Source organism: Anomaloglossus baeobatrachus, chromosome 4 (assembly GCF_048569485.1).
Source record: "Anomaloglossus baeobatrachus isolate aAnoBae1 chromosome 4, aAnoBae1.hap1, whole genome shotgun sequence".
In the NCBI taxonomy this organism is placed as follows: Eukaryota; Metazoa; Chordata; class Amphibia; order Anura; family Aromobatidae; genus Anomaloglossus; species Anomaloglossus baeobatrachus.
The window spans coordinates 209,480,726-209,494,873 of record NC_134356.1 but is presented as its reverse complement, the minus strand read 5'-3'; the positions used below and the strand labels follow the sequence as shown (position 1 = coordinate 209,494,873).

General features: G+C 41.4%; 1 protein-coding gene across 1 annotated transcript in view; it reads right to left on the bottom strand.

Annotated features, from left to right (window-relative positions):
• The window catches only part of LOC142301370 (double-headed protease inhibitor, submandibular gland-like), a 32,535-nt gene extending 25,483 nt beyond the window's left edge, over positions 1-7,052 (bottom strand). Inside the window, exons 1-4 of the mRNA XM_075342360.1 lie at positions 6,968-7,052; positions 6,778-6,812; positions 3,014-3,138; positions 360-411 (exon numbers count right to left, since the gene is read on the bottom strand). Of these exons, the coding sequence (XP_075198475.1) occupies positions 360-411; positions 3,014-3,138; positions 6,778-6,812; positions 6,968-7,022 (267 nt within the window). The 5' untranslated portion in view covers positions 7,023-7,052. The remainder of the gene's footprint in view (positions 1-359; positions 412-3,013; positions 3,139-6,777; positions 6,813-6,967) is intronic.
• Positions 7,053-14,148: the final 7,096 nt, after the last annotated feature.

Here is a 14,148-nt window from a genome sequence, read left to right as displayed (position 1 = left end):
TATAGATGGACTCCTGCAGTTATGGACTGAGCTGTTTGTTATTTTGTTTCCTTTATGCTAGTAAAGCTCCTGTTTTGTTTACTCTGTGCTGGTTAATGAAGCCTGGAATAATCCCGCTGAACTTTTAAAGTGATAGTGTTCCTGTGTCGACCTCCCTGAAGCAAGCCAAGTGAGTGACACCCCCATCCCTTTATATAAAGTGAGTGCAATGTCACACTGCAAAGAAGAGAAGAGCTCATGTGATCTAGAAGGGACCGGGACTGCGCTAGAAACCATGGACTAAAACCGTGATCTGTAAATATATTGATGCACCTACACAACATTACATACATAATTTAAATACATGAGTAAAAATTCACCTCCGCAATGCAGCTTGCCCTGTATTGGATATTGATTGCCATTTTTAATTTCCTGTGAATATATGAAAGAATAAGTTCAGTGTCAAGAAAGAAAATGGTTATTATATGCTTAATGACTTATGATGTACATTTTCGCAACGGGTTGCCCAGAATCTGAGAACCCCTTATACACAGCTGATGCCAGATGTGCTTCAGTGGCCAGTGCTGTTAACCATTTACATGCAGCTTTCCATCACTCAGTCCCCTGCAACCTGGCTGCAGATAATTTATGTTTAAATCACCCTCCCCTGTTAAAAAAAATGAAAAAATAAAACCTTATTCAGGATTATTCGGTCCAAAAACATCGGATTTATCAAAATAAATATCTCAAACATATATGAAATAGAAAAGAAAAATCAAAATGCCAAAAAAAATATTATAAAGTAATCAATTTGTATCTACCGCAAAGTCATATAACTAAAAACTGAAGTTAAGTATATAAAAAAAGTTATGTTCCAACAATATATGCATATTATTTATTTCAAAGGTTTTTTTTCATTATAGAGAACATGATAAATGGGAACTGATCCAAAATGTTCTGTACCCCAAATTGCCTCCAAATGGCATTCAAGTCAACCCACAAAAAAACAAGTCCCAACTCAGGCCCGTCAATATAGGGGCTTCCACGTTAAAGAAATCCTGCAAAATCTGCACTCCATAATTCAAATACCCCCCCTGCTCCCTTCTGAGCCCCACGATGTGCCTAAACCACAGTTAACGTCCAGATGGTTGTCATAGTTGTAGTGAGGAGAGGCTGCTTAATGTATGAGATGTGTGTCTCCTGAAGCATGAGCTGGGCACAATGTACAGGCACTACAATGCACTGGGCACTACAAGGCCTTATTTGCATCCCTGTACTCAGGAGAAATTTCACAATACATTATGTGATACATTTTCTCCTCTTACCCTTGTGAAACTAAAAAAAATGTAGGGCTAAAGCAACATTTTTGTGAGAAAAAGTTAAATTTTCATTTTTTTTCCCCACATTGCTTTAGTGAAGCACCTGAAGGACTAATAAACTTCTTGAATGTGATTTTGAGCACTTTGAGGGGCGAAATTTGTAAAATTGTATCACTATTGGGTATTTTCTGTCACACGGAACCCTAAAAGTCACTTCAAATATGATGTGGTCCCTTAAAAAAATTGGTTTTGTAAATTTTGTTGAAAAAATTAGAAATTACTGATGAACTTAACCTTTATAACTTCGTAAGAAAAAAAATTGTGTTTCAAATACGGTGCTGATATTAAGTAGCAATGTGGTAAATGTTAACTATTTTATGTGACATAACTCCCTAGTTTAAAGGCTTAAAAATTCAAAGTTTGAAAATTGCAAAATTTTTGCCAAATTTCCAATAACTTCACAAATAAACGTAAAAAGTGTTGTTTCAAATTTACCAGTAAAGTAAAGTAGAATATATCATGAAAAAACAAACAAACTCAGAATCACTGGGATATGTTGAAGCATTATAGAGTTATTATATCATAAATTGACACTGGTCAGAACTGTAACATTTGGCATGGTTAGTAAGGTGAAAACAGGCGAAGGGGTTAAATGGAACCCGTCACCAGATTTGGGGACTATAAGCTGTGGTTAGCACCAGTGGGCTGTTATATACAGCATTCTAACATGCTGTATATAAGAGCCCAGGCCGCTGTGTAGAATGTAAAAATCACTTTATAATACTCACCTAAAGGTCGGTGCGGTGCAGACTGGTCCGATGGGCGTCTCCGTTCTCCGGTACCGGTGCCTCCTATTTCGTCCATCTTTGTCCTCCTTCTCTCTTGTATACAGCATTCTAACACGCTGTATATAAGAGCCCAGGCCGCTGTGTAGAGCATAAAATGACTTTATAATACTCACCTAAGGGGCAGTGCAGTTCAAAAGGGTCAGATGGATGTCTCCGTTCTCCGGTATGGTGCCTCCTCCTTCGGCCATCTTTGTCCTCCTTTTTCTGTAGCCTGGGTGCATGACGCGTCCTACGTCATGCACACGAGCCGGCATGGAGGTCCTGCGCATGTGCACTACAATACTTTCATCTACCCTGCTCAGGGCAGACAAAAGTGCGCCTGCACAGGACCTCAATGCCGGCGAGGGTGGAAGACGTAGGACACATCATGCACACGGGCTTCAGGAGAAGGAGGACAAAGATGGACGAAAGAGTAGGTGCCGGACCCAGAGAACGGAGACACCCATCTATCCAGTCTGCACTGCTCCGACCATTTAAGTAAGTATTATAAAGTTATTTTTACGTTCTACACAGCGGCCTGGGCTCTTATATACAGCATGTTAGAATGCTGTATATAAAAGAGCCAACTGGTGGTAGCCGCAGATTATAGACACCAAATCTGGTGACAGGTGCCCTTTAAAAAAAAAAAAAAAAATGAATACTCAGAGCAGCAAGAATAAAATACTGGACACCTTTAAACTTGGTGACAGGTCTGCTTCAAAGTTATGGCTGATCAGTGTATCTCTCGGTACTCCCAGGTCTTTTCATTTTGGTGACAACTCAAACATAATTGACTTGACTTGAGTATCAAGAGGTTAGTTAAAAAAAAACCATGTAATATAAAATTATACATCCTAATGCATGGAATGTTTTGAAATGTCATCTTACATTCTGCTTGAACAGAGTTCACATTCACTGGCATAGGTACGACCATTTGTACCGCACACTGGCTTATAAATTCGGGTGCAGATTAATCCCATATCTGGCATTGCAGGGTACTCATCACAGTTAGGCTGCGGAAAAACAGAAAATAATGGTAAAGTCAAAGTTCAAGTGGCAGCCTCACAGTGAGCCAGGTGTCTACTTTCTGAAAATATTTAGGTTTTGGTGTTTAGTATAAATTTATTTTTTTGTAATTTAACCCCTTCACCATGGGGTGATTTTACGTTTTCCGTTTGTGTTTTTTGCTACCCTTCTTATGAGAGCCGTAACTTTTTTATTTTTCCATCAATCTTCCTATATAAGGTCTTGTTTTTTGTGGGATGAGTTGTACTTTTAAAGTAAGTCATGAGCTTTACCATATATTGTACTGGAAAAAAGCAAACAAATTCAAAGTGCGAAAAAATTGCAAAAAAGTGCGATTGCATGATTGTTTTTATTCACCGTGTTAACTGTGTAATGAAACTGATGTGTGGGTGTGATGCCTCAGGTCAGTACGAGTTCATAGACTCGAAACATGTATAGGTTTACTTTTATCTAAGGCGTTAAAAAAAATCAGAAGTTTGTCCCAAAAAAATGGCGCACTTGTTGTGTCATTCTGCGACCCGTAGCGTTCTCATTTTTTGGATCATGGGGTTCAGTAACTGCTTATTTTTTGCGTTCCGAGCTGACATTTTTAATAATACCATGGTTGCACAGATGCTACATTTTGATCGCCTGTCATTGGATTTTGCACAAAATTTGCAATGACCAAAAACCGCAATTTTGGTGTTTGGAATTTTTTTGCCGCTACGCCATTTACCAATCAGAGTAATTGATTTTAAATTTTGATAGATCGGGAGTTTCTGAAAGCGGCGATACCAAATGTTTGTATATTATTTTTTAAACCCTTTAATTTTCAATTGGGTGAATGGGGGGGGGGGTGATATGAACTTTTAGGTTTTTTTATTTTAATTTTTTAAAACTTTTTTAATTTTACTAGTTCCTCTAGAAGACTATAAGGATCAGCAGTCTGATCGCTCATTCATTTTTCCTGATCTGAGCTGCACAGCTCAGATCTGCAGACATGCTCGTCTTATGTTACAGCCAGCTTTCTGCTGGCTATAACAGGAAGTTTGTCATTATAGCGACAGTAGTCATCACATGACCCTGTGCTACCATGGCAACCATCAGCTCTTTGTGATGAGGGGGCCACCGATGGTAAGTGCGTGTTATGCACTGCGGGCATTTAAATTGCGCTGTCACATTTTGACAGCGCGATTTAAGGGGTTAACAAGCGCTGTTGAATCGCAGATCTACCTGCATATGTGAGGCACACATGTCAGCTGTACATATCAGCAGACATGTGCGGGGATCACCATGTGCTCACCACAGCAGCCGGTGGTGATCACCCCTTCATGATTTAGGACGTACCATTACATCCTCGGTCATGAAGAGGTTAAAGAAAATCTAACACCAGAAGGGATGAGCGAATAGTAACTATTCGAGTTCAGATAATGCTTACCGAATATCGTTCCAGTATTCATCATAGCAAGAAAAATGCTCTTTTTCGCCATTGACTTGCCTAAGGTTGGTTGATCATGATGAGTACTGGAATAGTACTTTGAGATTCGTTACGAGTAATCTGAACATAAATAGTTAGTATTCACCCATTAGTCACCAAGTTTTTGCCACCTAATCTGAGAGCAGCATAACAAAGGGCCAGAGATCCTGATTCCTGCAATAGAAGAGCTGGTCAAGCAAGTTAATCCCTATAATCCAAGGTCCGTAAAACATAACTTTTATTCTTCATTTAAAAGCAAACCACCATGTATGGGTAGAAGGTTATTTCATGTAGCGGTTAGCATCAGACAACACGTTTTGGCGTTTTATGCGCCTTCATCGTGGTCCAAGTATGATACTTAGACCATGATGAAGGTTCATTAAATGCCGAATTACCGAGTATGCTTCCACCCCCCTGTCCGTGCAGAGTTATCCAGACGTCAAGCTTCAACATTGGGGTAAGCTGGCTATACAAATGTTTTTGATTCCAGTGGTGTGTCACTTACTGGGCTGCCTAGTGTAGTTTTGATAAAAATCACTGCTCAATCAGCAGTAGATTATCATTAGATTAAACAGTGATTTTATCATTAGAGGACTACTTGACTTGCTGTTAGGTAGTCCTGCACATTCATGAGCGCTGTATAAGGCCGGGGCCACACAGGGACTAAGGCGATCTTCGCATGACAGTCGGCTCACGCTGGCAGCACAGCAGGAGCAGAGTGTCACTGCAACTGAGGTCCGATCGTGCGATCAGACCTCAGCTGCGGGGGGCGGGATGGCGCAGAGGAGGTGAGGGATAGTGCTGAAGAGAGGCAGTGCGCAGAGTCTTGCATTACAGTCGCAGCATGCTGCGACTGTTTTCTCGGTTCGATTAGGGCCGGGAAAATAATCGCTCATGGGTGCTGACACATAGGCTAATATTGCATCCACTAGCTACGATTTTCATGCCTTGTGTCTTAGGCCTTAAGGGTGCTTTACACGCAGCGTGTGACACCAATGAGCGACGATCAATGAGCGCAAAAACTTGAAAAATCGTTGCTCGTTGACACGTCGTACATTTCCTTAATATCGTTGCTGCTGCAGGTACGATGTTTTCGTCGTTCCTGCAGCAGCACACATCGCTGTGTGTGACACCGCAGGAATGAGCAACATCTCCTTACCTGCATCCACTGGCAATGTGGAAGGAAGGAGGTGGGCGGCATATTCCGGCCGCTCATCTCAGCCCCTCCTCTGCTATTGGACGGCTGCCGTGTGACGTCGCTGTGACGCCGCACTAACCGCCCCCTTAGAAAGGAGGCGGTTCCCCGGCCAGAGCGACGTCGCAGGGAGGGTAAGTCTGTGTGACGGGTGTTAGCGATGTTGTGCGCCACGGGCAGTAATTTGCCCGTGACGCACAACTGACGGGGGTGGGTATACTCGCTAGCGATATCGGTACCGATATCGCAGCGTGTAAAGTACCCTTTACTGCTAGATCTGCAGCAGAGAAAACATTGATTTTTATCAAAATGACAGCAAACAGCCCAGTAAGTGACACATCACTGGAATCAGGGTCTATGCCTCTACATTATGCTGCTCTCAGATGGGGGAGCAAAAACCTGGTGACAGATTCCCTTTAAGTTTAATTTTTTGTACATGTTAAAAGTGTGAAAATTGTCTTGGCTGTTATAATCAACATAAGTGGAGAAACCTTTAGGTGTGAAAGGTATAACAATAATGAAAAAAGAACAAAGAACTTATTGAATGGATGTGTACTGGGTAGTAGTCACCTACCTCCTCAATGTTTTGTAACACATAATAATCCAAAGTTAAATTACAATAACAGTATCTACGGTAATAAAAATGTAACTTTACATTACAGTACTGTTTTTTCATCTAAGGGGGGAATAATGGGTAATATATCACTTCAGTTGGACTGCCACCGACATTCCTGGAATTAAAAATATTATTTTCACATGCCACAAAATGTGTGAACAGTGGAGACTAAGGGACTATTGACCCCCCACTGTCCCAATGGGGAAAAGGGAAACTGGTTTTCTCTAAAGATGTTTTTTTTCGGGGGGGTAAAACTTTGCATTTACATAATTTTATACATCAAAAATCTAGAAAAACCATCTCTGCACTTGAGTAACGGTATCAGCTCAGTGATAGTTTACAAAGAAACATGCACATACCTCAATCTCTGTTTCCACAGGATTGCAGATGATACCTAAAGCATAAAATGCAAAATATAAATATAAATAAAATATACAATAACACTGAAAATGAACAAATGCAGGAAGTCCAAAGAAAAAAAAAAGTGCATAAAAAAAAGCACATGAACATAGTAATAATGATAATAAAACAATAAAATAGTGTTTGAACCTGTGAGGCTGGTAAGTGCCAGAATAGCGAAAGTAATGACTCCCATAGACTTCATGATGAGGAGGTATTCTGAACCTGCTCAGTGGATTCTAGAAATGATATTTCTGCACAGTTGCTCTACACTTATATATCCTGGAGAAGTTTACATAAGGCAGGTCTCCAAGGAGTACACCCTTAATACTGGGCTAAACAAATAACATTCACATTATGTCATCACCAGCTAAAATATAGCTTATATTTCTCAATTGTAAAGCTTTAATATTTACAAATATTTGCTTTTACTCGAATAACAAGAATACAGAAGTGTGGAAGCTGCAGCTTTAGTTGCTTATATAATGTAATATTGATTTCTTAACCAAAGTAAAGGACCTAAAAAGCCTAAACTTTGAAGACTGCTCTGCGTATGCTTTAAAAAAAATTTTTACTTGCAATAGCTTTTTTTTATTAATATTTTATATTACCATTTCACTTATAGAACTTGCATGTAATATAGTACACTGCTGGCTGCTCAGTCTCGATCTCTTTATTTGTCAGAATACATCTCTAAGACTGAGACCAAACGGGGATTACTGCGAGTCCTCGCATCCCACTCTGCACATTCTCGCAGCACAGTGGGAGCTGAGTGTCATGCGAGTGTCATGCGACTGTGGTCCGATCGTGCGATCAGACCAAAGTTGCGGAGGGGAGGGCCAGCGTTGCGGAAGCGAGGGCTGGCGCTGCGGAGGGGAGGGCCGGCGCTGCAGAAGAGGAGGGATTTATTTCCCCTATTTCCTCCGTTGCCGGCTGATGCGAGAATCGCACTGCTCTCACGTTACACTAGTGTAATGCGAGTGCAGTGCAATTTTTCTCTCGCCCCATAGACTTGAATGGGTGCAAGTGGAACAAGATTGCATTCCACCCGCAGCATGCTGCCCACTGTTTTCTTGGTCCAATGAGGGCTAAGAAAACAATCGCTCATGGGAGCGGGCACATAGAGTAATATTGGTCAAAGTGGAATGTGATTTTTTTTTATCGCATGCCACTCGCTCCGTATAACTCGCCGTGTCTGCTAACCTCAACGGCTCTCTGACGTCTTCTAAAGCTAACCGAGGCTTAAATTCATTTTGATTTCCATATATTTAGCTTTTTTCAAAACATATCAGACTTGAATAAATGTAAAAGTAGGGAACAACCTCTATACATTGATAGCTTATCCTTAAGATAGGCCACCAATGTCTGATCGGCCGGGGTCCTCCCGCTATTCAGCTGTTCTCAGTGCTAGTAGCAGACAAAAATGCTCAGTTCTGGAGCTGCGCCTTCTTCTGATAGCAGCCACGGCCAGGTACTGCACATCTGCTTTGTATTGATTTGAGTGGAAAGTGAATGTGCTGTACCCAATTGTGGCTGCGATTAGTTGATGGGACAGCTTTGGAACTGACCATTTGTTCCAGGTTAATGACTCTGGCGCAGAGGTTAATGACAGGTTAATGACTCTGGCGCAGAGAACAGCTGATCGGCGGAGGTGCGGAGTGTTGGTCCCCGGCAGATCAGACATTGATATCTTAAGGATAAGCCATCAATGTAAAAGTAGTGGACAACCTCTTTAAAAGGGAATATGTCATCAGATTTTTGCCACCTAATCCAAGAGTAGCATAACATAAGGGCAGAGATCCTGATTCCAGCTGCTTAGTGTAATTTTGATAAAATCCCCAATTAATTAGCAGTAGATTATTATTAGAGGACTTATTGGGGTGCTACCAGATATTCCAGCATATTAATGAGCTCTGTATAACTGCTAGATCTACAGCAGAGAAAACATTGATTTTATCACAATGGCAGCAAATAGCTCAGTGTTGCGAGGTGTTTAGTAAACCCACTGGGCCACAGAACAAAGAAACACAGAGGGGCTTGACTACGAACCTGCACCTGGTTTCCTCCAGGAACCCCTGATGGTGGAGTGTTACACTGCAGGTCCAAGTCTGGGTGCCACCTGGGAAAACTGATACTATGACAGCTGGCCCCAGGGGTGCGGGATCGACAGTCTCTGACAATGTGTTGCTACAGCAGATGTCGAGGATCCATCCGAGATGGATGGACCGAAGGATACAGCAGTAGCGACTGGAGAGGATACTTGCATCAGCAGGTGTAATGGAGCCATCTGGGATGGAAGGACGGATGGTTACGGCAGCAGCAGCTGGTGGGAGTGATGGCAGCAGCACTCTGTAATGCAAATAGGTGTAAGAAAGAACTAGCATAAAGAGATAGCAGCAGCACAGTGCTAGGGAACCTGACTTCAACAATGAGTCTAACTCATTGCCCAGTCAACTCTCAAAAGGTCAGAGTTGCCTTAAATACCTGCAAACTCCCAGCTGACTTGGGAGGCACTTCTGGGTTAGGAGGATGCTGGCCCTTTAAGAAAGGGGGTGTGGCCGCAGGTGTGCTCTATGAGCCGAAGCCTGGAGCCTGTCAGGAGCACAGATGCTTCGTGGGGCTTGCAGCATGGGATGGGGACGGGACCACTGCTGCGGAACGCTTGGACAGGTGAGGGAATCGGCGACTTCGCTGGGGGAGGGGAGGAGGAGAGTGCGAGGACGCCGGTATGGGCATTACACTCAGCAAATGACAAACCACTGGAATCAGGGTCTCTGTCTCTATTATGCTGCTCTCAGATGTGGAAGCAAAAACCTGGTGACAGATTCCCTTTAAGAAATTAGGAGAGATGTGTGGTTGAAGAGAATCATTTGAAAGCTCATTTGACAGCAGCACTTGAAAATTTCATACTGTGAAGATTGTTGTCAGCACAACCTATTATAGGGCCAAGGCTGAGACTTAAAGGGAACCTGTCACGGGATGTTTATAATACTTACCTAACGGTCGGTGCGGAGCAGACTGGTCGGATGGGCGTCTCTGTTCTCCAGATTCCGTGCCTCCAGTTTTGGCCATCTTTGTCCTCCTTCTGAAGCTAGTGTGGATGATGCGTTCTACGTCATCCACACTAGCAGATAGTGAGGTCCTGCGCAGGCGCACTTTGATCTGACCTGCTCAACAAATTAAAGTGCGCCTGCGCAGGACCTACAATATATTATAAACATCTGGTTCCTTTTAAGTTCCTGTCTGTATTTATTTTACTCACTTATACAATCTTTCAAATCCAAAAAATGTGGCGCTGATCCCAAAATGTATTATATCAGAAGAATTTTTATTCGGCTATTATAAAATATTACAAATCATTCAAGTGTTTCTCCTTGTACTAATTAATTTCTAGCAATGTCTTATTTAAAGTCGAGGTCTGAGAGATCAACTGTCATGTTATTTAACCTGAAGAAGGCTATCTTTTTTTTAAAGATTTTTAGCCTAAATGCGTTGTAATATTTTATGTAATATTTTTATAGTAGCCGAATAAAAATTCTTCTGATATAATACATAAAGGCACAGAAAGAGAAAAGTCTTTAATTTTTGCACATTCGTAAAACCATCACATGAAGCCAAAATCATGCCAAATAAATATTTATTATAGTAATGCTTCAAGACAATCAAGGTTTTTAAACAACAGAAGTCAAAAAAGGTGGGTAAGGTGCAGAGGGGGAAAGATTGAGACCCCACATGCCCCTGGATATATGTTCAAAGACAAAAACAAATGGGGGTTTATCAATTCATCATAGGTATATATATATATATATATTATATATGTGTGCAAAGTTGACTCAATACAGATTGGTCACGAGTAGTAACCTCGCAATGAATAAAATCACTCACCCATTTTAGTAAAGTGACAAACCAGGGTTGCATGTGGGGACGAGCGTCCCAACAAATGTTTCACGTCTCCAACGCTTCTTCGGGGACATTTGGGGATCAGCTCCACGTTTTTGGGATTTGAAGGATTCTTCAAGCACTTCAATTTACTGGTTTCCTCTGGAGGTTATTTCACAGTGTATCAAATCCTAGTGAGCAGCAGATCAGCACAGAGATTGTGGAGATTGATCCTAAAGGGATCTATGGGTTTGACCTAACTTGAAACAAGGGGAGTGCAATTTATGCACATTTCTTAATCATTTTTTATGCTTTTGAACTACTCCATTTAGAGTGGTGCTGCGTGTGTCCCTTTTTATTTTAAACCCCTCAAGGTTTACCCTCGTACTTATACAATCTTATTATAGTGTATTTGTAGAATGGGGCATCTCCTTCCACCCCACAGCAAGAGACAGGCAATAAAATATAGTGATCGACATACTTGCACGTTTCCTGTCTGATTTGTGGCCAAGATCCTATGAGGCTGCTGATGTGGATTACCTTCTTTGAGCAACAGACCTAGCACATAGCAAAACAGCCATGAAAATGCCTGTCACTTGTCACTCAAACGACAGTCACCTCTCTACCTATAAACTGCTTTAAACCCCACTTCTGTATCTAAAGTGAGGAATGATCTCAATCCGAATCATCAGGAATATTTTACACATCTGACCTCTGTGGTTCATCGAGATGCCAGATAATGACAGTTCTAATGAAGCAGGTGCCAATACTATACATGTCATTCTCCATCGCTGTGCATCCAGGTGGGACATTAAATGTGATATTATTACAAAACCTCAGAATTACTTCATCTTCAGTTTAGCTGAACCATGCATTTTTCTTCATTTTCCACAGGCTCTAATACAGTCGGACTGATATGCCAATAATATAATACTTTCATATTTATCAAAGAGGAATGGTCATCCTGTTTAACAAATAAGGGCAAACAAAGACAAATCTTACCTAGCATCACAAGACCATATGTCTATATACATATTTATCTACCCCTTTTATTTGCAGTCTTAAGGTTAGTGTTTCCTTTTCCCAGCAAATAAGTTGAGATAATAAAACTAATACAGTGGACCACAGGAAAAAAAACTAATCCATTGGATTAATATACAGTGGGTGAAAGACGTATTGAATAGGTCACCAATTTTTTAAATAAATATATTTCTAAAAGGTGCTATTGACATGAAATTCTCACCAGATGTCAGTAACAATCCTTCCAATCTGCACAGGTTAAGAAAGCAAGCCATAGAAGTTAATAAATTTAGTGATGTTTAAGAATAAGAAAGTATTAAACACTTACTAAAATTAATTTAATACGTTGTATAAAAGCTTCAAGACGCCTCCTGTATGCAGAAACATGTTGTATTCATTGCTCAGGTGTGATTTTGGCCCAATTCCTTCACACAAACACTTAAAATCTTGAAGATTCCATGGGCTCCTTCTATGAACTTTGAGCTTTTATAAAAGTTTTCTATGAGATTCAGATCAGGTAATTTGCTGAGCCAGTCTAGCAGCTTTTTCTTTCTCAGAAAACAATTTAGAGTTTCTTTGGCTGTTTGGGATCATTATCTTGCTGAACTGTCCACCCTTGTTTCATCTTCATCATCCCATTAGATGGCAGCAGATTTTTATTAAGGATGCCTATGTACATTTGTACATTTGTCAAGACAGTACCATGACAGAGAGGTCCCTATTTCTGGTGTCAAGAGATTACAGTACAGGGCTACATACAGTGCCTACAAGTAGTATTCAACCCCCTGCAGATTTAGCAGGTTTACACATTCGGAATTAACTTGGCATTGTGACATTTGGACTGTAGATCAGCCTGGAAATGTGAAATGCACTGCAGCAAAAAAGAATGTTATTTCTTTTTTTTATTTTTTTTTTTAAATTGTGAAAAGTTTATTCAGAGGGTCATTTATTATTCAACCCCTCAAACCACCAGAATTCTGTTTGGTTCCCCTAAAGTATTAAGAAGTTTTTCAGGCACAAAGAACAATGAGCTTCACATGTTTGGATTAATTATCTCTTTTTCCAGCCTTTTCTGACTAATTAAGACCCTCCCCAAACTTGTGAACAGCACCCATACTTGGTCAACATGGGAAAGACAAAGGAGCATTCCAAGGCCATCAGAGACAAGATCGTGGAGGGTCACAAGGCTGGCAAGGGGTACAAAACCCTTTCCAAGGAGTTGGGCCTACCTGTCTCCACTGTTGGGAGCATCATCCGGAAGTGGAAGGCTTATGGAACTACTGTTAGCCTTCCACGGCCTGGACAGCCTTTGAAAGTTTCCACCCGTGCCAAGGCCAGGCTTGTCCAAAGAGTCAAGGCTAACCCAAGGACAACAAGGAAGGAGCTCCGGGAAGATCTCATGGCAGTGGGGACATTGGTTTGAGTCAATACCATAAGTAACGTACTCCACCGCAATGGTCTCCGTTCCAGACGAGCCCGTAAGGTACCTTTACTTTCAAAGCGTCATGTCAAGGCTCGTCTACAGTTTGCTCATGACCACTTGGAGGACTCTGAGACAGACTGGTTCAAGGTTCTCTGGTCTGATGAGACCAAGATCGAGATCTTTGGTGGCAACCACACACGTGACGTTTGGAGACTGGATGACACTGCATACGACCCCAAGAATACCATCCCTACAGTCAAGCATGGTGATGGCAGCATCATGCTGTGGGGCTTTCTCAGCCAAGGGGCCTGGCCATCTGGTCCGCATCCATGGGAAGATGGATAGCACGGCCTACCTGGAGATTTTGGCCAAGAACCTCCGCTCCATCAAGGATCTTAAGATGGGACGTCATTTCATCTTCCAACAAGACAACGACCCAAAGCACACAGCCAAGAAAAGCAAGGCCTGGTTCAAGAGGGAAAAAATCAAGGTGTTGCAGTGGCCTAGTCAGTCTCCTGACCTTAACCCAATTGAAAACTTGTGGAAGGAGCTCAAGATTAAAGTCCACATGAGACACCCAAAGAACCTAGATAACTTGGAGAAGATCTGCATGGAGGAGTGGGCCAAGATAACTCCAGAGACCTGTGCCGGCCTGATCAGGTCTTATAAAAGACGATTATTAGCTGTAATTGCAAACAAGGGTTATTCCACAAAATATTAAACCTAGGGGTTGAATAATAATTGACCAACACTTTTATGTTGAAAATTTATTAAAATTTAACTGAGCAACATAACTTGTTGGTTTATAAACAACATCTGAACATAACCATGTGGGGGAAATTTTTGGTGGTCACAAAGGATCACCATAACCCCTATAGAGGACAAAAAGGATACAAAATCCCTGGTAGTGACTCCATGTATACATATAAAGACCAAAGAAAGGAGTCAAAAAAACTACCTTCATGCAAATACAGTATTTTTATTAAACAATGGTATAACAAACACAATA